The sequence below is a fragment of the Hemitrygon akajei genome, chromosome 26 (genome assembly GCF_048418815.1).
Source record: "Hemitrygon akajei chromosome 26, sHemAka1.3, whole genome shotgun sequence".
Lineage (NCBI taxonomy): Eukaryota > Metazoa > Chordata > Chondrichthyes > Myliobatiformes > Dasyatidae > Hemitrygon > Hemitrygon akajei.
In genome coordinates, this window is record NC_133149.1 from 34,931,676 (window position 1) to 34,954,701 (window position 23,026).

A 23,026-nucleotide genomic window follows, 5' to 3' on the forward strand; every position below is an offset into this window, starting at 1 on the left:
GGAGGGCGTTTAAAACGCATTGACCAGGGAAGTTCCCTGATCACAGAATAGAGCCTGCAATGCGTCACAGCTGAACAAAGCATCCATTTAACATACAGTCTAAAGGATATAAACTGTTAGTACAGCACTACTGTGCTGCATGTCAGACCTTCCATGTCTTGATAGGAATGACTGATCTCGAAATTCTTTGTCAGTGCAAGTATATGAAGTCCAGTAACAAAATTAGCCTCAGATGTATGAAAGAATAAAAGGATCACCAGTCTGCTTCTTGCAGAGTTAATGTTTGTGGAAGGAACTGTATAGAGAACTCTGTTATTGTAACTATGAGAGAGAAACAGAGGAATGCTTGGCTCAAGAGGGAGATGGGCAAAAGGGTGAGGGAGCAGGGAGAGAAAGTTAAGGGTCCAAAACGATAATCAGGGTCAATTGACTAAAATATTCTGCAAGTTAAAAAAAAAGAAAATTTCTTACTAACACCTCATATCTCTCAAGGCAGTTTCTTTCTCTAAACACCACCTGCATTATACCCTATAGAATTATACTCACATTCCCATAGACCCAACAGTTTAGAGATTTATTTCAGTGAAAAGCTTTTTTCCCTCCGCCGTCAGATTTCTCAGTTGACCATGAACCCATGAACACCATCTTACCTTTTGCTCTCTTTTTGCATTTTTTTCTTATTCTAACTAATTGTAATTTATTATGTATTTCAATGTACTGTTGGTGCAAAACAAAAAATTTCATGACATATATCAGTGATAATAAACCTGATTCTGACGATCCCAGGGAGCACAGTAGGCAGTGCTGCTGCTTCACACTCCAGTTTTCTGAGATTCAATCTTGACCTCCGGTGCTATCTGTGTGGAGTTTGCATGCTCTCCATTTGATATTGTGGGTTTCCTCTCAAATTCCAAAGATCTACTGGTTGGTGGGTTACTTGATCCCTAGTGTAGGTGGCTGGTGTGAGAATCACAAGAATGTTGACAGCCATACGGGGGAGAATGGGTTACAAGTATGTAAGTGTGGGAATGCCCTGGGAGCACAGACTCAGCAAACAGAACAGTCTTCTTTCCTTTAGTCAGAGAGTAGTGAATCTGTGGAATTCATTGTCACAGATGGCTATGAGGCCAAGTCATTAAGTATATTTAAAGCAGAGGTTGATAGGTTCTTGATTAGTCAAAAGTTACAAGGTGAAGACAGGAGATTGGGCCGAGAAGAAGATGAAATGATGAAATGGCAGAGCAGATTCGATGGGCCGAATGGCCGAATTCCTATTTCTTATGGTCTTATGTCATAAGGAAATTTTAAAAATAAGATTCTCTCTGTGCTCTCATTGAATAATATAGAACAGAGGAAGTTACTCAGCCCATTTTACCCTGTCAATTATGTGAATAACCTCATTTCCAGTCCAGTTTCCTTACATACATGCAGAATTTATCATTTTTAATACATCTCTAATATTCTTTTGAAAAAAATACTATCGAATCTGTTTCCATTGCCCTTTCTGGCATTGAATTCCAGAACATAACAAGTTGGTGTGTAAAACAGTTCTTCAACCTCCCTCTTTTCCTTCACAATTATCATAAATCTTTATGCTATCCAACAACTAATCCTCTTGCCAGAGGAAACAAATCCAAAGGCTAAAATAAACACGGCTCTTCCTGCAGGAAGACAAATGGTCAGGAGATGAGGTAAAGGCTTGCCAACCACATATCAAGGTTTTGGATACCTCAGTGCTTGTTGTCTAATTTATTCCTTCTCCTTCTTTAAACTGGCAGGCAGGGTACAGACCCCTAACCATTTTAAATGCTATTATTTCTGGGCTGTGTACCATATTTATGTTTTTGCAGTTTCTAAAGAGTTCCTGTTACTAATCTTTGCTTTTGCTATTCTTTAACCATATAGTTACAGATCTGAACCTCTATAAATTAATACATTTAATATATTGGGATTGGACTTACAATTTTTAGTTTTTTTTCAAACTGTTCTTTGGTTAATTGGTTTATTGATCAGACTCCCTCTACTGTTCCCTCTATAATGGTTAAAAAGTGCTGATGTTTAGGAAGAGCTGGCTTCCTGCAGTCCCACTGCACCAGAGAGAGAAAGAGAGAGAGAGAGAGAGAGAGAGAGAGAGGGGGGGGGGGAGATGGATAGAGAGGGAAAGACAGACTAAAAGATAGAGTGAAATTGGAGGAAGCAGATACAGAGATATAAAGAGATAGACAAACACGGGAGGGGGAAGGGTGAGAGTGAGAGAGGCAGAAGAAGTAGACGGGGTGGGTAAAGGGAGAGGCGGGGGAAAGAAAGTGGGGGGAGAAGAGAGAGAGAGAGAGAGTGGGAAGAAATCAGACCCTGGGGAAGAAACAGCTAGAGAAAGTGCGTGTGCATGTGCGTGAAAGAGTAATTCTCAGCAGTCCTCCTGCTCGGATTTATTGCCTTTTCCCGGTGGAGACGGGCGGGATGGAGATTCCGGGAGCACGGGGCTCTCCGAACTACTGAGATGCGGCGTTCCCCCGGCGTTTTGCAGGCGATGTTCTGCTGACATGGAACCAAAGGCAATCCTGACGGTGATGGTATTCTGTCTGCACTGCAGCTTCGCCTTCAAACTCATGAGAGGTGAGTTCAGGAAAACTGCGAAACTCTCCAGCAGATGGAACGCTGTTTCTTAACATGTTATTTTATGTTCTAGGCGCGGAAAACTTTTCATTCTGATTCTATTTTGAGGGTTACAGGAACGAACCTAAGTATATTTTCAGACCATAACTTGTCTGTCTGAGCCCATTTCCCTCTCTATGCCGCCCCAATTCATTAGCTGATGATAATTGGACATTAAGTTGTAAAAAGGAAAGGGAAAGTTGAGACGTTGTTCCTAAATTAACGTGCTTGAATGATTATAATGACCACAGACTTGGTCCTAAGAGCGCAAAGGAAATTGAAAAACTATTGAGATACAACAAATTACTTTCAGTGAGTTAAGTAATAGAGTGTAATTTTTGATAGAGTACTTCCTAAAACTAAAATGTTTAATGTGACTGGGCACATTGAATATTAGAGTGTGCGGGGTGGGAGTTGGAAGGTGTGAAATTACAGAATATGGTAAATCCAGTTTCCACAGCAGTGACCCACCATTCATCTGTCAACGGCCAACCGGGAGCGCAGACCGGTCAGTATCGCTTGGTTAAACCGCAAATCCCATTTGAGACTTATGGACGATATCAAAGCGCTGCTGCGTGCGGAGAATTTCATTGGTTTTCTCCCTCTCTCTCCCTCCCTCTCTCTTTCTTTCTCTCCCTATCTCTCTCTCTTTGCCTCTCTCCATATCTCTCTCTATATCACTCTATATCTCTATCTCTCTCACTATCTATCTATCCTACTGTCTCTATCTCCTTGTCTCTGTCGCTGTCTCACTGTTTCTAACTCTCTATCCCTCTCACTGTCTCTATCTCCCTATCTCTCTCGCTATCCCAGTCTCTCTATCTCTCTCACTGTTTATTTCTCTATCTCCCTCTGTCTCTATCTCTCTCACTGTCTCTATCTCTATCTGACTTGCCAGAGGAATGACATCACTGAGTATTGTGTTATTCTGATGAGCTGAAATATTGGCTGTTTTTCACTACCTGGCTGCCATCTGACCTGCTGACTATTTCAACATTTCCTGTTTTATTACAGATTCGTGGTAATTGGAAAATGACCTAAAAATGGCCCGAAGTAAAACTATTTTCCAGATGGTTAGGGTTTGGCATGTATTGCTTGATAATTTGGATTTTGTATATTTTATAATAGTCCAAAACCGGTGGAGAAAAGTTACAAAGGAGTGGTGAAAGATTGGGGTAATGGAACTATTTCAATGCAATTTTGATTAGCCGATAGACCTCATACTAATATAAAACAGAAAATGTTCAGAAATGCTCAGTGAGACCAAACGAGCTTGTTAACATGCAGGGAGGGTGGAGGAGGGGGAAAACTGGGGTGACCATGGGGGTAAGCTGTAAGCTAAGCTATCAGGTCATTGAGTTAGAGAGTGAACACGCAGACAAAATAGGAGTTGTGAAGGGCAGATCAGAAGTTGGGCTGAGCTTGTCCACCACATCCAAGGGGAAAGTAAGGACATAAAGCAAATTGAGCATAAAACCACAGATGGATGACTGCTAACAACCGAGAAATCAAGTTACCCTAAGTTATAGAATTCAATATTGAGTCCAGAAAGCTGCAAAGCACCCAGACTGAAGATGGGATGCTGTTCCTCAAGTTGGCATTGGACCTTGTTGTGAGAGTACAATTATATGAGAGAAGGCCACGCACCAATTGGACAGAGTGGGATGGAGAACTCCTGTAGTTTTATTAAACAATATGAATATTAGATAGACTAAACTTGCATTTGTATGAGTGTAGCTCATTAGAAGGTGACCAAATTGAGGTGTTTTAAGATGACTAAAAGATTCAACAGAGCAATTTCTTTTAGTGACAGTGTCAAAGCTGCACCAGTTTAAAACCTGGACTAGCTTGTTTGGAGGGGTCAGAAAATGCTTCTTCATACAAAGGAATCTAGAAATTTGAAAACATTGTTAAGGCCAGGGATCAATTTAGCATGTCAATGATAAAAGTGATAGTTTTTTTGTTAGGTCAAGGTTGTGGAATCCTGGAACCTGATAGTTTTTACCCTATGTTAGGTGTGGAAATGGCAGTTACTTCCAAAGTACTCCTGATTTCAAAAATGTACCTTAAAGTGGTAAATCACAAAGGTAACTTTGTTATTAAAAAAGCAATGAAAGAGAGAGAGAAAGAGAGCAAACAAACATCCAATAGTCTCCCATATATTGTGGAGCAATTTTTGAAATAGAACAACTGTGATTTAGCCTGATTAGGTGAACATTGGTGATGTACAATAAGGATACTGTAATTGAATTTTTTGAGGATAAAGTTAAATTAGTACATGCAGGGATGTCAATGGATGTGGTATATATGGACTTCAGGAAGGCATTCACAAAGCTTTCAGACTACAAATACAATGGTGGGAAATTAATGATTATGATCATTATGTTAAGCAGTAGCAGACAGAGTGTAGGGGTAATGGGGGTGTCTTCAAAGTGGGATAAAAGAAACCACTCGTGCTTCAGTTATACTGAGGCCTCAATTATAAGTTTTCTTGATTTAAGAGTTGCAACAAAGAGACAACTATCCAAGTTTACCAATAACAAAATGATCAGCAGTTGTGTAGAGAATATAGTTTGGAGCTAAGATCAGAGTAAGACTGATCAATAGCGTTGGCAGATTGATGTCAGTCAATAGTGAGATCATCCATCCTACAAAACAGAAAAGTGAACAAAGCATTATTTAAATAGTGAATGGTTGGAAAATCTGTATTTTATCTTTAGGAGTTAAAACCAATGTAAACTCTGGGCATCCAAGCTTGTACTGGTATGGGACTTACTGACACGTTATGAATTGGTCAGTTTGGTCCACTGCTTGGACCCCCCTCTGGATCCAATGATGAGGTCCAGTTAGTTTGGGATTCTGAAGTATTGTGCTAGAAGATTAAATTCCAGATCCTGTGCTGGATCAGATCTACACAGATTCAAGATCATATTGATTTCACAGGGTATTGTTGGGCACAAAAAGAGGGCATGCCCTGGATGGTGAAGGTCTTGAATGATGGATGCTGCCTTCTGGAGGCACCGCTTTTGACGATGTCCTCAATGATGGTGAAGCCAGTGCCCATGATGTAGCTGGCTGAGAGCTTCTTATCCTGTGCAGTGGCCCCTCTATACTTGCCAGTGATGCAACCAGTTAGAATGTTCTCCGCAGTACATCTGTGGAAATTTGCTAGAGTCTTTGGTGACATACCAAATCTCCTCAAACTCCTGTTGAACTATACTTGCTGGTGTCCCTTCATAGTGATTGCATCAATATGTTGACCCCTGAGATGTTAACACTGAGGCACTTGAAACTGCTCATCCTTTCCACTGCTGGTCCCCCAATGTGTGTTCTCCTGACTTCCAATTCCTGAAGTCCACAGTCAATTCCTTGGTCTTACTAGCATTGCGTGCAAGGTTGTTGTTGTGTCCCTCACTCCAGTAAGTCTCCTCATCACCATCTGAGACTCTACCAACAACAGGCCAACTTCATGAGCCTGTTTGCAGTGTTTCCCTTTGAGTCTTTGCCAGCTCTTGGACAATCCCATTCCCCACAATTTTCCCTGTAAACTATCCTGCCCTGGCAGAAGTAGTGGATGCGAGTTCGATTTCAACATTTAAGAGAAGTTTGGATAAGTACACGGATGAGAGGGGTATGGAGGACTATGGTTCAGTTGCGTGTCAATGGGACAAGACAGAATAATAATTTGGCCCGGAGTAGATGGGCCGAAGTGCCTGTAGTGCACTATGAACCTCTGTCTATGACCCCTATTCCCATTAACTCCAATTTCTACCATACACTTCTATATTCAGGCAATTTACAGTGGCCCATTAACCTCCCACCCTGCCTACCTTTGGGACATGGGCAAAGTATTCTGGGTACAGTTAGAGGGAGAACATGCAAGCTCCACACAGGAAACACCTGAGGTCAGGATTGAACTTGGGTCACTGGAGCTGAGAGACAGTTGCCCTTCTAATTGCTCCCAAAGTTTCTTCAAAGTGTTGTTCAACAAGGAGAACTGATTCATTATCCTAGGGATGCTGCACCACCAGACTTTCGATCACACCAAAGTCTCACTCGGCTGGGGGCAAGAAGGGACATAATCAGACTGAGGTTGCTTGCCCATGTCTAACCTGATGTCATTAAATTTTCCTTGGGTCCATGGAGAACAGATTGGCACTGTGACCTCCTCATACCCCGGTTATTACCTGTTATTTAGACAGCTCCGTTATTTCCACGCATAGTGAGTGGGTGCATTCTGAAGCTGGGCCTTCTGCAGCTTGTCCTAATTGTGATCAACCTCCTCGGCCTCCTGCAGACTCTTCCATTCAGTCAGCAACTGTTCAACTGCTCTCCAGCAGCCGATGGAGGGAGCGCTGTGTGGACAGTCAAAACTATATGGAGGTCAGATATTGTGGGGATGGTTAGTTTACGTTTGTATGGAGATTTTAAATTTGATTTTTGTTTTGTCATTGTGGTCAGGTAGATGATGTGGTCATCAGAAATAAAGGCAAAATAAGCTGAGAGCCATTGTGGAATGGAAGATCAGGACTGTGTTCATTCAAAGCAAAACTTGATCAGTTCTACTCTTTGTGGAGTGCCCCCTTCAACTTTCTCCCTCCTCCTGTTTCTTTACAATATTTGCAAAGAGCTGGTCTGTGTGATTGTGGGATAGCACAGATCAAGAGAAATAAAGATGTATGTTGAAGATTTGAGACCATAGACCATGAGACATAGGAGCAGAATTAGGCCATTTGGCCCATCAAGTCTGCTCCACCATTCAATCATGGCTGATCTTTTTTTTCCCCTCCTCAACCTCAGTTCCCGGCCTTCTCCCCATAATCTTTGATGCCATGTTCAATCAAGAACCTATCAATCTCCACTTTAAATATACCCAGTGACCTGGCCTTCACACTTGCTTTTGGTAACAAATTCCATAAATTCACCACCCTCTGGCTAAAGAAACTTCTCCCCTCCTCTGTTTTAAATGGACACCCCTCTATCTTGAGGCTGTGCCCTCTTGTCCTAGACTCCTCCATCATGGGAAACATCCTTTCCACATCTACTCCGTCTAGGCCTTTCAACATTCGAAAGGTTTCAATAAGATCCCACTCATACTTCTAAGTTCCCGTGAGTACAGATCCAGAGCCATCAAACATTCCTCATATGATAACCCTTTCATTCCCAGAATCATCCTTGTGAACCTCCTCTGGACCCTCTCCAATGCCAGCACATCTTTTCTTAGATGAGGAGCCCAAAGCTGTTCCCAACACTCAAGGTGAGACCTCACCAGTGCCTCATAAAGCCTCAGCATCACATCCTTGCTCTTGTATTCTAGACCTCTTGAAATGAATGCTAACATTGTATTTGCCTTCCTCACCATCAACTCAACCTGCAAGTTAACCTTCAGGGTGTTCTGCACAAGGACTCCCAAGTCCCTTTGCATCTCAGAATTTTGGATTTTCTCCCCATTTAGAAAATAGTCTGCACATTTATTTCTTCTACCAAAGTGCATGATCATGCATTTTCCAACATTGTAGTTCATTTGCCACTTTCTTCTAAATCATCAAAATCATTGATATTCTGCATAAAAAGAAGTGGTCCAACACTAACCCCGTGGAACACCACTAGTCACTGGGAGCCAACCAGAAAAGGATCCTTTTATTCCCACTCACTGTCTCCTACCAATCAGCCAATGCTCTAACCATGCTAGTAACTTTCCTGTAATACTATGGGCTCTTAACTTGGTAAGCAGCCTTATTTGTGGCACCTTATCAAAGGCCTTCTGGAAATCCAAATATACAACATCCACTACATCCCCTTTATCTATCCTACTTGTAACCTCAAAAAATTCTAACAGATTCTTCAGGCAAGATGTTTCCATAAGGAAACCATACTGACTTCGTCCTATTTTGTCCTGTCTCACAAAGTACTCCATAACCTCATCCTTAAAAATTGACTCCAACATCTTCTCAACCACTGAGATCAGGCTAACTGGTCTATTTATTCCTTTTTGCTGCCTCCCTCTTTTCTCAAAGAGTGGAGTGACATTTGCACTCCAGAACCCTGCCAGCATCCAATGACTCTTGAAAGATCATTACTAGTGCCTCCACAGTCTCTAGCACTACCTCTTTCAGAACCCTAGGGTACAGTTCATCTGGTCCGGGTGACATGTGCTTTTAGGTCTTTCAGCTTTTTCAGCACCTTCTCCCTTGTAATAGGTAACTGCACCCACTTCTCTTCCCTCACACCCTTCAACATCTGGCACACTGCTAGTGTTTTCCACAGAAAAGGCTGATGCAAAATACTCATTTAATTCATCTGCCATCTCCTTGTCCCCTGTTATTATTTCTTTGGTCTCATTTTCTTGCGGTCCTATATCAACTCTCATTTTTCTTTTTATTTCTAAAAAAAATCCTTTCGATCCATCTTGATATTGTTTGCCAGTTTGCTTTTGTATTTCATTTTTTTCCTCCAAATGATTCTTTTAGTTACTTTCTGTAGGTTTTTAAAAGCTTCCCAACCCTCCATCTTCCCGCTAATTTTTGCTTTGTTGTATGCCCTCTCTTTTGGTTTTACATTAGCTTTGACTTCCCTTGTCAGCCACGGTTGTACTATTTTGCCATTTGAGTATTTCTTTGCTTTTGTAATACATCTATCTTGCACCTTCCTCATTTTTTTGCAGAAGCTCAAGCAATTTCTGCTCAGCTGTTATCCCTGCCAGCATTTCTTTCCAAATTACTTTGGCCAACTCCTCTCTCATATCACTGTAATTTCCTGTATCCACTGAAATTCTGCTATGTCAGACCAAACATTCTCCCTGTCAAATTTCAAGTTGAACTCAATCATATTGTGATCACTGTCTCCTAAGGGTTCCTTTACTTAAGCTCCCTAATTGCCTCCGGTTCAATACATAACACCTAATCCAGTATAGCTGATCCCCTAGTAGGCTCAATGACAAACTGCTCTAAAAAGCCATCTCTTAGGCATTCAACAAACTCACTCTCTTGAGATCCTTTACCAACCTGATTTTCCCAATCAACCTGCATGTTAAAATCTCCCCTGACTATCATAACATCGCCCTTTTGCTCACCTTTTCTATTTCCCATTGTAATCTGAAGTCCACATCCCAGCTACTGTTGGGAGTGCTGTATATAACTGCCATCAGGGTCCTTTTACCCTTGCAGTTTCTTAACTCCACCCACAAGGATTCAACATCTTCCGACCCTATGTCACATCTTTCCACTGATTTGATGCCATTCTTTACCAGCAGAGCCACGCCACCCCCTCTGCCTACCTTCCTATCCTTCTGATATAACACGTAACCTTGGACATTCAGCTTCCAACTACACCCATCCTTTAGCCATGATTGAGTGATAGCCGCAACATCATACCTGACAATCAGTAATAGTGCAACAGCATTATCCACATTATTTCTTATACTCCGTGCATTGAGGTATAACACTTTGAGTACTGTATTTGCTACCCTTTTTGATTCTGCATCCCTAATGCACTGATACTCACCCTGCTGGCTGCAATTTTGTCCTATCATCTGCCTGCCCTTCAGACAGTCTGACCGCATGCTATCTCTGCTTTTTTACCATCTGTCCTATCCTGAGTCCCTTCACTCTAGTTCCCATCCTCCACCCCTGCCAAATTAGTTTAAACCCTCCCCAACAGTTATAACAAACCTGCCCGGGAGAATATTGGTCCCCCTCAAGTTCAGGTGCAACCCGTCACTTTTGAACAGCTCATACCTCCCTGAGAAGAGATCCCAATGATCCAAGAACCTGAAGCTCTCCTCCATGCAGCAGCTTCTCAGCCACACATTTATCTGCCAAATCATCCTGTTTCTACCCTCACTGGCGCGTGGCACAGGCAGCAATCCAGAATTTACTACTCTCAGCTCTCTGCCTAGCTCTCTAAATTCTCTCTTCAGAGCCTCTTTGCTTTTCCTTCCTATGTCATTGGTACCGATATGTACCAAGACATCTGGCTGCTCCCCCTCCCCCTCCAAAATGCTGCGGATGCGATCCGAGATGTCCCTGACCCTGGTATCTGGGAAACAACATACCATCCGGGTGTCCCGTTCATGTCCACAGAATCAACTGTCTGTTCCCCTGACTATTAATTCCCCGATCACTACCACTCTCCTCTTCTCCCTCTTTCCCTCCTGTACCACTGACCCATGGTCAGTGTCAGTAACCTGGTCTCCGTGGCATTTTCCTGGGAGGTCATCCCCCACAACAGTATCCAAAACGGTATGCTTATTATTGAGGGGAATGGCCACAGGGTGCTCTGTGTTAACTGCCTATTCACCTTCCCACTCCTTCTCTTAACAGTCACCAGCTACCCACCTCCTGCAACTTGGGGTGACTACTTCCCTGTAACTCTGATCGATTATCTCCCCTCTCTCCCATACAAGCCAAAGGTCATCCAGCTGCTGCTCCAGATCCTTAACAGGGTCTTCAAGGAGCTGCAGCTGAATGCACTTCACACAGGTGTAGTTCCCTGGGAGACTCTGGCTCTCCCTGGCCTCCAACATCCAGCATGAAGAGCACACAATGGCCATTTAAGCTACACTAGGTACCCCTGACACAGTAAGAGAAAAGGGATGCCTGACAGAAAATTACCCGGACAACTTACTCAGAGCTAATGCCTCTTCTGAGGTGAAGCCTCCTCTAAGCCAAAGCCTGACACTCCCACTCTCACCAGTCGCCCAGTCCCAGTAACGGCCACCCCAAGCAATTTGCTTGGCTCTACGCACCGAAGTTGCTCCAGAGTGGTCCAGGCATTATTTGAAGACAATAATTGTTATGTTGTCAACACAAGGTTTTCTTAAAGGGCGTAGTGATTCCGGGCAGCAGAGACTTCTTAATGAACCCACTGTCAGTCAGCAGAGTGATCAGCATCCGTAACTAATTTGAACCAACCACAGAAACCGCTCAGTTGCAGCAAAATAGAGGCCGTGTTCACTGGTAGCTGGCCCAGCTGGTCCTCTGTATGTTTTGCAGTCGGGTCCCAGCACTTGGAAGTACTGGGAGCGTGGCAGCAAGGAGCTGGGGCCTGGGTGGAGCATCATAGCCAAGGAGGAAAAAGAAACTAGGAATATGGGATGGGTGTTCCGTCTTGATCCCATGAAATAATCTGCTCGTCCGGTGGGATTTGCTTCTGGTGCTGCTGTACATGCTGCAGATATGGTCCATTTCCCACTGCTGCTGCACTGTGGCAGTCCTGCTAGGTATCTCCCACATCATTTGGAGGTCTATAATGAATTGTGCCCACAGGGATGCCATGTACAAATATTTGGGAGACGTGTTCAGCGTGGCTCTCATTCCTTTATGACTGCATCAAGCTTTGTATGAACCCTATATACACATTCTACAAGTGTCATTTTGAGCTGAAGTTCTGCAGGTCCCATTGTTGTGAAGGATGAGCAGGATTAATGTAGAACCTTTCCTTCCGTTGGAAGATGACACCTGCTCCTCAAAAAATTTGTGCAAAAATACAATTGTGACCACAAATCAATCTGGTGACTACAGAGTTTGTATAAAGATCTGAGGAAGAAGGATACCGTGGCTCCTATCAGATGATTGTCAGGGCAGACTGTCAAACCACATGGGGAATGCTATACCACCAAGCTTTCAATCCCACCAAAGTCAGTCCCTGTCAGATCCTTCAAGCACAGAGTCCCAAACCCTGCACACTGATGAAGGGTCTCAGCCTGAAGCATAAGCAGTTTACTCCCCTCCATAGACGCTGCCTGATTTGCTGAGTACCTCCAGCATTTTTTGTGTGGTGCTCAAGATTTCCAGCATCTGCAGAACCTCTTGTGCTTATGTTTTCCTGCATACTGTCTTCAAGGATGCTGCAGTATGGACAAGGCAATCATTCACCTCCTCATGGGGTGTGTGTTTACTAAGAAGGACTGGAAATGGACATAAAGTTTTCTATTGTTGAGCTCCATCCCGTGCAGCTGCATGAAACAGGACTCTGTTCTCTACAGGCTATTCCCACAAACACTGAGTCGAGCAACCAATTGTTGCTGGAAACATGTCAACATATCAGCCTGAAACTTTCTAGTCTTCCACTGCAAGGAGCTGTCTCAATCAAATTCATTTCAAACTCTAGCAGTCTATGTTGAGAGATGCACTGAAGTTCAGTATAGCATCAGAAGGACTCTGTGGGGAGGACCACAGTTGAGGGTCTCCCTGATAATACTATTATTATGAATAGATTTTTGCAAAAGTTAAATATACCCCAAATTTCAACTCAAGATGTTGATATATTAGATGCACCTATCAAACAAGAGGAGATAGCCAAAGCTATATCCTCTATGCAGTTAGGGAAAGCTCCAGAACCTGATGGTTATATGGTAGAATTTTACAAGACTTTTTATGAAATGTTTATACCACATCTTCATCAAACAATTACTGATTCTATACCCTCTGGGAACCTTCCAAAAACTTTTTATGAGGCATTAATCTCATTGATTCCTAAAAAAGAAAAAGACCCACTGGAATGTGCACCCTATAGATTCACATCCTCTTTATTGAATATAGATTTTAAAAATCTCTCTAAGCTAATACTAAATCTAAGCTAATTCTAGCTAATAGATTTGAGAATATTTTGCCTACTGTTATCTCAAATGATCAAACAGGATTTATTAAAAATAGGTCCTCACGTTTTAATATTTGAAGATTGTTAAATATCATTTATTCCCCCTCAGTCAAAGAATCCGAATGTATTATATCTCTGGATGCAGAGAAAGCTTTTGATAGGGTGGAGTGGCCTTATTTGTTTCAGGTTTTGAAGAGGTTTAATTTTGGTCCAGGATTTATTTCCTGGATTAAATTGATTTATCAAGCCCCGGTGGCTGCAATTATAATTAATAATCAAAAGTCTCCTTATTTTAGATTATATAGAGGAACCCGGCAGGGCTGTCCTCTTAGTCCTTTATTATTTAATTTGGTTTTAGAACCACTTACTATTGCTCTTAGGGATTTTAATTCTGTGCAGGGTATTAAGAGAGGGGATACATTACATAAGGTTTCATTATACGCAGATGATTTATTAGTTTACATTTCAAACCCTGCGAAATCTATTCCTTTTATGTTATCTATATTTACGGAATTTAGTATTTTCTCTGGATATAAATTTAACTTACATAAAAGTGAATTATTTTCTATTAATAATTATTCTGATTATTATGATCAAGTACCTTTTAATATTGCTAAAAACCATTTTACTTACCTTGGTATTAAAATTACTAAAAATTTTAAAGATCTATATAAGTATAATTTTTTCCCCTCTAATTGAACATACTCAACAAGCGCTTTCTAAATGGTCGCCTATGTCAATGTCATTGATTGGTCGAATAAATGCTATAAAAATGGTTATTCTACCAAAGTTTTTATATACGTTTCAAGCAGTTCCTTCTTTTGTTCTGAAAATATTTTTTGATAAAATAGATTCTATGATTTTTTTCTTACATTTGGAATAATAAAAGCTCTAGAGTGAATAAACTTTTATTGCAAAAATCAAAAAAAGATGGAGGACTGGTCTTAACAAACTTTAGATTTTATTATTGGGCAATTAATATTCATTATATCACTTTTTGGGTTCATGATATAGATAACCAGGGTTGCCCTTCATGGTTACATTTGGAGGAGAATTCGGTAACAGGGTTTTCTTTAACTTCTTTATTTCTTTTTCTCCCCTTCCTTTTTCATTCTCCAGAATAGGTAGACAAGCTCTCAATCCTATTGTTAAACATACTTTGAAAATCTGGTTTCAGTTTCGTAGATTTTTTGAATTAAATAACTTTCTACTCTCTAGTAATATCTACCGGTATTTTAACTTTTTTTTAAACCATCAACTCTGGATAAGGCTTTTTTAAAATGGAAAACTAAGGGAATAAAAACTTTTAGATTTGTTTTCACAGGATTGTTTAATGTCTTTTTCACAGTTAGCGGATAAATATGATATCTCTAGTATACATTTTTTTTTAGATATTTACAAGTTAGGAATTTTTTACGTGATTTTCTACCGAATTATCCCTTGGCCTACTCATCAAATTTGGCTTATGTTATTTTTCAGCTTAATCCATTTCAAAAACGATTAATAGCTATTATTTATAAACAGTTAATGAATGCTCACATGTCGCCTAATGATAAGGTTAAACACACTTGGGAAATAGAACTTCAATACTCACTTTCAGATGATCAATGGAGTAAAATTGATTATCTAGTTAATAATTCATCTATCTGTGCACATCATTCCTTAATTCAGTTTAAGATAGTACACAGGGCTCATATGTCCAAAGATAAATTAGCGCATATTTTTTCTAATATAAGCCCTATTTGTGACAGATGTAACGCAGAGGTCGCTACTCTAACTCATATGTTTTGGTCCTTTGTAAACTTAAATAATTTTTGGAGGGATGTGTTTAGAATATTATCCAAAGTTATAGGTGTGGATTTACAATCCAATTCACTCATGACAATTTTTGGGATTATTCCAGAGGAAACAGGTAGAGTTTCTGCTTCCACTCAACATGTGATAGCCTTTTCAATTTTACTGGCTAGGAGAGCTATCTTGTTATATTGGAAAGATTCTAATCCCCATACTGTTTTTAACTGGTTCTCCTCCATTATGTCATGTTTAAGTTTGGAGAAAATTAGAAGCCGGATGTTTGACACATCTTTTAATTTTGAGCAAGTCTGGCGACCCTTTATTCAATATTTTCATATGATTTAATTTATTTTTTATTTATTCTTTTCTATCGGGAAAATTTTTCCTTATTTGAAGGTTTGGAGGTGACTGGGAGGATGTTTTCTCTCTTCCTTTTTTTCTAATTTTATCCTCAAATGGACTGCCTAATCTTTCTCTTCTTTTTTTGTTTTAGGTTAGTGTAGTGGGGTTTTTTTTTAAGATCTGTTAAGAGGAGTTGTGGTTTCTTGTTTATATTTTATATATATATAAAACAGCATAACACTATACTTATCTGATTTTGACTTTTTTTTGCTGTCTATACGGCTTTTGTATTATGTGTTTGTTAAAACTTCTCTGATTTGTTTTTTTTGTTTTTACTGGAAAAATCAATTTTAAAAAATTGAAAATGAAAAAAAATGAGGGTCTCCCACCAGGGCCCTGTGCAATACCTTACCTCAAATGGAATGGTTGGGAATGAAAAATAATCTCATATTGACATATTGTAAGAAAATATAATAATATACATGCTACAAGGAATGGTAATAACAAATGAATGTCCTGTGTTGTTTAAATTTTACCGATTAATTATATTTTGCTCCTCATTAAAGTGCACATAGAACTGCTTCCTGGAAGACCCTGGCTGGATAGAGCCACCTTTGAGGGAGCTCCCTGCCATTCCAGTTTGTTTTTCTGCATGCTCTCTTCCCATTCTCCCGACCACACTTGAGTAACCAGTGCCAGATACTATATTTGGAAGCCAGAGCTTTGAAGTCTTTAGCTGAAGGTACAACTTTTCCACCTGTCACACCTCTCCCTGCAGACTTTACTATACGTATATGTTCTGGAAAACCAGCAAGTGGTACCTTATTCCATCCAATATTGTAAATTAATCTGTAACACACCATTAATTAATTGATGTTCCTTTAAACAGTACAGGCAAAGGAAGAGGGGATGATACTTTTCTTGTTGCTAGATGCTCTGTCTATATTGGACACACTGTATGTCACTAGTTGCATATTGAATACATAACAGTCTGACCTACTCAGGCTACTAGCACGTTGTGAGAACATAAAATGTACTAATACCCTACCCAATATAATCACCCAAGCAAGGGAAGCAATGCTGTTGAATATTAGAGTCAGAGGAATGGCATTAGGTCTAGTTGCAAAAATTGAAGTGGATTTTGATATCCCACAGAATTTGTTCCAAAACTGCTCCGCTTCAAGGTTCAAGATTGTTTATTGTCATTCTTCACCATATGAGTGTAGAAGAGAATGAAATGGTTGTTATTCCGGATCTGATGTAGCAAAATAACACAATAAATGTAAATACACAAGATAACCTTATATACTAGACTGATTATATGTACAGCACATAAAATGATGCTTGGCACAGAAGTATCTATACATTGGCAGGAAATGATAAAGTAGAGGTGTATTAGTGAGTGGAGGTGTTGACCAGTCTGACAGCTTGGCGGAAGTAACAGTTTTTGAGTCTGGTGGTCCTGGCTTGTATACTGCGTAGCCTCTTCTCTGATGGGAGTGGGACAAGCACTCCATGAGCAGGGCGAGTGACATCCCTCATGATGTTTCTGGCCCTCTTCCGGCACCTTTTCTGTGTCTATGTTTTTGACGGTGGGTAGGCTGGTGCAGTTTGACTACCCGTTGTTGAGCCTTCCTGACCACCAGACTGCAGCTTCCGTACCCTGCAGTGACGCAGCACGCTAGGATGCTCTCCACTACGCATCTGTAGAATGACGCGAGCATAGATGTACACAGTCCAGCTCTCTTCAGCCTCCTCAGAAAGTAGACATATTGATGAGCTTTCCTGATTATATAGGATGTGTTCTGGGACCATGAGAGGTTGTGTGAAATGTGCACTCCCAGGAGTTTGGAACTGCTCATCGTTTCCACTGCTGTGTCACTGACGCAAAAAGGGAGGGAGGGGTGAATGGTGCGAGTTCTCCTCAAGTCGATAACAATCTCCTTTGTCTAGCTGACATTGAGGAAGAGGTTATTTGCCTGGTGCCAGGCCTCGAGCTCTTATACCTCTGCTCTATAGGCCGTCTCATCATTGTTAGTGATGAGCCCCACCGTTGTCGTGTCATCAGCAAACTTGACAACGTGATTAATCGGGTTTTGACCGTGCAGTGGACAGCAATGGGTTCAGCACACAGCCCTGGGGAGCACTCCTGTTGAGGACGAGGGGGAGGGGAAGAGCAGTTATTCATCCTGACTCTAAAGTCTGCTGGTTAGGAAGTCCAACACCCAGCTGCACGGTGGTCAGTGGTGTATTTAGACCAAGAAGTAGGAGTTTGTTCACCAAGGTCTGTGGGGCAATGGTGTTGAATGCAGAACTGAAATCCAGAAACAGCATTCTGACATCAGTGTCCTCGTTTTCCAGGTGTGTCACAGCCAGGTGCATGACAGATGCCATGTCGTAGAGTAGTTCTGTCAGTAAGCATATTGGCGAGTGTCCGATGTGGCAGGAACGGAGATTTCTGTATGTGCCATTACCAGCTGTTCAAAGCACTTCATGATTGGCGTACAGAGATGATAGTGTCCAACTTGAAGCACGTGGGGACCGCAGCCTAGATGTGTGATGCATTGAAGATGTCAGTGAGCTGGTGTGCACATTCAATGAGTACTCTGCCTGGGACGCTGTCTGGCCCGTTCGCCTCACAGGGGTTGACTCTTTACAGAGCCCTTCTCACGTCCACTGCTGTTACAGACAGTGGCTGCTCACCTGGGAGAGTGGCAGCTTTCATGGTCAGCATTGTGATGCAGGCCACAAAGCATGCATAAAGGTTGCTTAGAGCATCAGGGAGGGAGGTGACACTGGTACAGTTGACACTGTTTCTCCTTGTGTAGTCAGTAATGCCCTTGGTGTCCAGCCACATATGCCGGGGATTGGTATTGGACAGACGTTCCTGAAATTTTTTGGGTGTAGATGGTCTTTGCTCCCTTGATACCTTAGACATAGTTCCTCCTGGTGGCTCAGAGAGTTATTCTGTCTCCAGACTTGAAGGCAACATGCCAGACATTTAACAGGGAGAACACTTCTGCATTCAGCAAGGGTTTCTGGTTGGGCTATGAGGTGACCATCCTTGAGGTACCAGCATCATTTACACACTTACAGAATCACACTTAAGCATCATGAATTCTGAACTTGGGCTAGAAAGAGTGGTGCTAAGCTTCACACACAAATCTAAAAAAAAATTTATCAGTGATACTCAGGATCCAACACCATTGTCAGGTGATTTGGATAAAATGTGTTACGAACCCCGTAACTGGGTCACTTACCAGCAAAGATAGAGAGGTCCGTTGAAGTCTGATGGTACTATTTTTAATAGTATTTATTAGTAAAAATACACAAAAATAATATCAATGCAAACATACAGATAATATACGTCATCAATACTAAATCTAAAAGTGCGGGTATAATAATAATCAATAAGAAATGGCTCTATCGTTGTCTAGGGGATAATGTATTGTCCGATGGAAATATAAAAGTCACTCTGTTCATTCAGGCTGCAGCCTTTGGTTGGAGTCAAGAGAGAGATTTTAGAAACTTGCCAGCTTTTCCTTTTTATGATTTCGATCCTTGGTATTTCATTGGGGTGGCCTCTTCTTTAGCTAAGTCGTTCTTCCGTGGCGATCCCGCCAATTCCCCAGGCAAGGGAAAAGGACGCACGCGAGCCCCACCGGCTGTCGCTATTAAACGCTGTCACAAGATTTCTAGCGTTTCTCCTGGTGCGTCTGAAGGGGTTGTTCCCCAGACCCTCTTTTATCCTTACTCACGGGGTCTCAGATATCAATCAGGTTGGGATAATGCAATCCCTCAACCAGCCCACTCTGGTCACCCCCTGAGGGCTTCAATGAATAGTACAGTACTCAATACACAATTCCGTCTCCAAGAGACAATAGTCATTATCAATGGTTCCGCCTTGCTGAGGCCAGGACACATTCCAAAACCTGTGTATTCTGGACGTCTCTCTCTCATTTCCTGGGTCCCAGACCCGAATTACTAGCGATCTTGCAATTCTCAAAAAGGAGGGGGCTACTTTGTACCCTTCGGCCCCTCAGAGTTGTGGCACATTCGTAACAAATGATAAGACAGGCAAAAAGGCAATGTATGAAATTGTGTCTTGTGGATGGGGTGGATCATTTTGAGAAAGCCAAAAGTAACAATTACTTTGAGGGAATAGCTAGGTGAATGGAAAAGCAGACAGATTTGAGGGTTTAGGTTTCCAACACATTAACTGCAGAATCCAGTGTAGCATAATTAATACTAATTGACCACTGAATGGAATGTAGAAGTGAAGATTTAAGGAATCCACATCATTTCATCCTAGTTATGGTTGGAGAACCATATGCATGAAGAAGGTTTTGTGGTGCAGGACAGTGGATACTGCTGATTCACTTAGCTGCTGTGACGGAATTTAAATGTAAAAAAAATGTTTTGGTTTTGCCAGTATAGATTATGAAGTTTTTAAGATGTGTTTACCTCTATGAAAGTGTTGGGCAGAGTGGTTGAAATTAGGCTGTTCCAGTATTTGAGGGACAGAATTATAAGGTTAAAAGCCATTTAGGACAGACAGCATGGGATCTTGGCAATTCAATAACAAAAGCAGAGAACTTTGTCAATATTGATGAGTAGCTTGGATACTGTTTGAGTGGAGGCGCTCTCTTACGACTGGCCTGGATTTCTGAGTAGACCAGTTGCAGTTTCTGAGTAGGTCTTTTATGTTTAATCTCATCCTCTCTGAAGCAAGCAAAGTTTTAATATGTGTCCTTTGGTGCCACTGTACAAAGATTGAAAGACTTTTTAAAATACTAAAAATAATATTATGCTGTGCTGCCAAGATGTTCTCACTGGGGAGAGGGCGGAGTGCTGCCAGATATTATTCCATTTACTACTCGACAGAGCCACCATTGGGTGAGCACTGGAACTGCAGCCGTGTGGATCTCGTTCTGGAGGCTGAATAAAAAATCCAGCAAGCGCCCGAAATAGTATACAGAGTTAACATTTCAAGCCTAAAACCCTTCCTTTGATGTGGCCTAACCTGCTAAGTATTTCTAGCATTCTCCATTTTGTCTTCCAACACTTCAAATTCCTGAAGGCATTAGACTCAAGCATCCGACCCATTGCCCGCAACTGATTTGAGACTGGGAAGGCAGTGGATGGATTTTGGTAGTTGTGGATGAGTGGTAACTAAACTACAGTACCTGGTTTGTTATGATGAGAAAGCTAACAGTGAATGCCACATTTTGAGAAATGAAAGGGAAAGAAATCAGGTATTTCCTGCACCTGTACCCAGTCCTTTCCATAACCACTTGGTTGGCCATGAAATTCGTTACCTGCATGAAGTTCATTGAGTAAACATGATATGTAGTAACAATAATTGCAGAAATAAGCACAAAAAAACAGAATGGTGCAAAGTATATCTGTGCAAACTGATTATCATCATCATGTATTGTGCTGTATGACACAGGTAATCATGGTCTTGACCATGAATGTTCTTGGCAAATTTTTCTCCAGAGGTCGTTTGTTATCGCCTTTTCTGGGGAGTGTTTGTACAAGATGGTGACCCCAGAGTAATAAACCTGCCTGTCCTGGTAGACCCATTCTTTCTGCTTGTTCCTGCCCCACTGAACTCATATCTGCATACCTTGACTATTTTATACCCCCCCTCCCCCCCGGTTCAGTCCCTTCTTAATGACATCTGTGACACTTCACATGCTCTTGATCTCTTTAATGACTTTAAGTTCCCTGGCCTTGATCGTCTCATTTTCACTATGAATGTCCATTCCTTATACACCTCCATCCCCCCATCAGGAGGACCTTAAAGCTCTCCACTTCTTTCTGGTCAACAGACCCAACCAGTTCCCCTCCACCACCACTCTCCTCCATCTGGTGGAACTGGTTCTCACCCTCAATTTCTCCTTTGGCTCCTCCCACTTCCTTCAAACCAAAGGTGTAGTCATGGGCACTTGCATGGGTCCCAGCTATGCCTGCCTTTTCATCGACTACGTAGAACAGTCCATGTTCCAAGTCTACACTGGTATTGCTTCCCAACTCTTCCTATACTACATTGACTGCATTGGTGCCGCTTCCTGCAGCCATGCTGAACTCGTTGACTTCATCAACTTTGCCTCCAATTTCCACCCTGCCCTCAAATTTAACTTGGTCTATTTCCGGCACCTACCTCCCTTTTCTTGATATCTCTGTCTCTATCTCTGTAGATAGTCTATCTACTGATATCTCTTATAAACCCATGGATTCTCACAGCTACTTGGACTATACCTCTTCCCACCAAGTCACTTGTAAAAATGCCACCCCCTTCTCTCAGTTCCTCCATTTCCACCACATCTGCTCTCAGGATGAGGCCTTTCATTCCAGAGCTACTGAGATGTCCTCCTTCAAAGAAAGGGGCTTCCCTTCCTCCACCATCAACACTGCCCTCAATCACATTTCTATTTCACACATGTATGCTCTCATCCCATCCTCCCATCACCCTACCAGGGATAGGGTTCTTCTTGTCTTCACCTGCCACCTCACCAGCCTCTGGGTCGAGCACATAACTCTCCATAACTTTGGCCGTCTCCAACAGGATCCTGCCACCAAGCACATCTTTCCCTCACCCCCCACTTTCCGCAGGGATTGCTCCCTACACAACTCCCTTGTCCATTTGTCCATCCCCACTGGTCTCCCTCCTGGTACTTATCCTTACAAGCAAAGCAAGTGCTACACCTGCCCCTACACCTCCTCCCTCACTACCACTCAGGGGCCCAAACAATCCTTCCAGGTGAGGCAACACTTCACCAGCGAGTCTTTTGGGGTCATATACTGTGTCCGGTGCTCCTGGTGTGGCCTCCTATATATCGGTGAGACCCAATGTAGATTGAGAAACTGCTTCACCGAGCAGCTACACTCCATCCACCAGAAAAAGCAGGATCTCCCCGTACCCACACATTTCAATTCTACTTCCCATTCTGACACATCAATCCATGGCCTCTACTGCTGCGATGAGGCCACACTCAGGTTGGAAAAGCAGCACCTTATATTCTGTCTGGGTAACCTCCAACCTGATGGCATGATCATCAATTTCTCAAACTTTCGGTAATGCCCCCCACCCCTCCATTCCTATTTCCCTCTCTCACCTTGTCTCCTTACCTTCCCATCACCTCCCTCATCATCTCCCTCCTCCTTCCCTTTCTTCCATGGCCTTCTGTCCTCTCCTATCAGATTCCCCTTTCTCCTATCCTTTCTCCTTTGTCAATCAACTTCCCAGCTCTTTACTTCACCCCCTCCCCTCAACTTATTATTCTGACTTCCTCTTTCTTTCCAGTCCTGATGAAGGGTCTCAGCCTGAAATGTCGATTGTTTACTCTTTTCCATAGATGCTGCCTGACCTGCTGAGTTCCTCCAGCGTTGTGTGTGTTGCTTCAGAGATTGTCTGCCTGGCGTCAATGGTCACATAACCAAGATGTGATATGCACCTGCTGCTTATGTGACCATCTACCACCTGCTCCATGGCTTCACTTGAAGCTGACCAGGGGACTAAGCAGGTGCTGCACCTTGCTCAAGGGTGACCTGCAGGCTAGCGGAGGGAAAGAGTGCCTTGCACCTTCTTTGGTAGAGACGTAGCTCCACCCCACCCTCATTCTCCACCCTG

General features: G+C 42.2%; 1 protein-coding gene across 1 annotated transcript in view; it reads left to right on the forward strand.

Moving 5' to 3' along the window:
- Positions 1 to 2,297: 2,297 nt before the first annotated feature.
- layna (layilin a) overlaps positions 2,298 to 23,026 on the forward strand; it is a 36,170-nt gene continuing 15,441 nt past the window's right edge. The window contains exon 1 of the mRNA XM_073029856.1: positions 2,298 to 2,616. Within this exon, the coding sequence (XP_072885957.1) occupies positions 2,544 to 2,616 (73 nt within the window). The 5' untranslated portion in view covers positions 2,298 to 2,543. The remainder of the gene's footprint in view (positions 2,617 to 23,026) is intronic.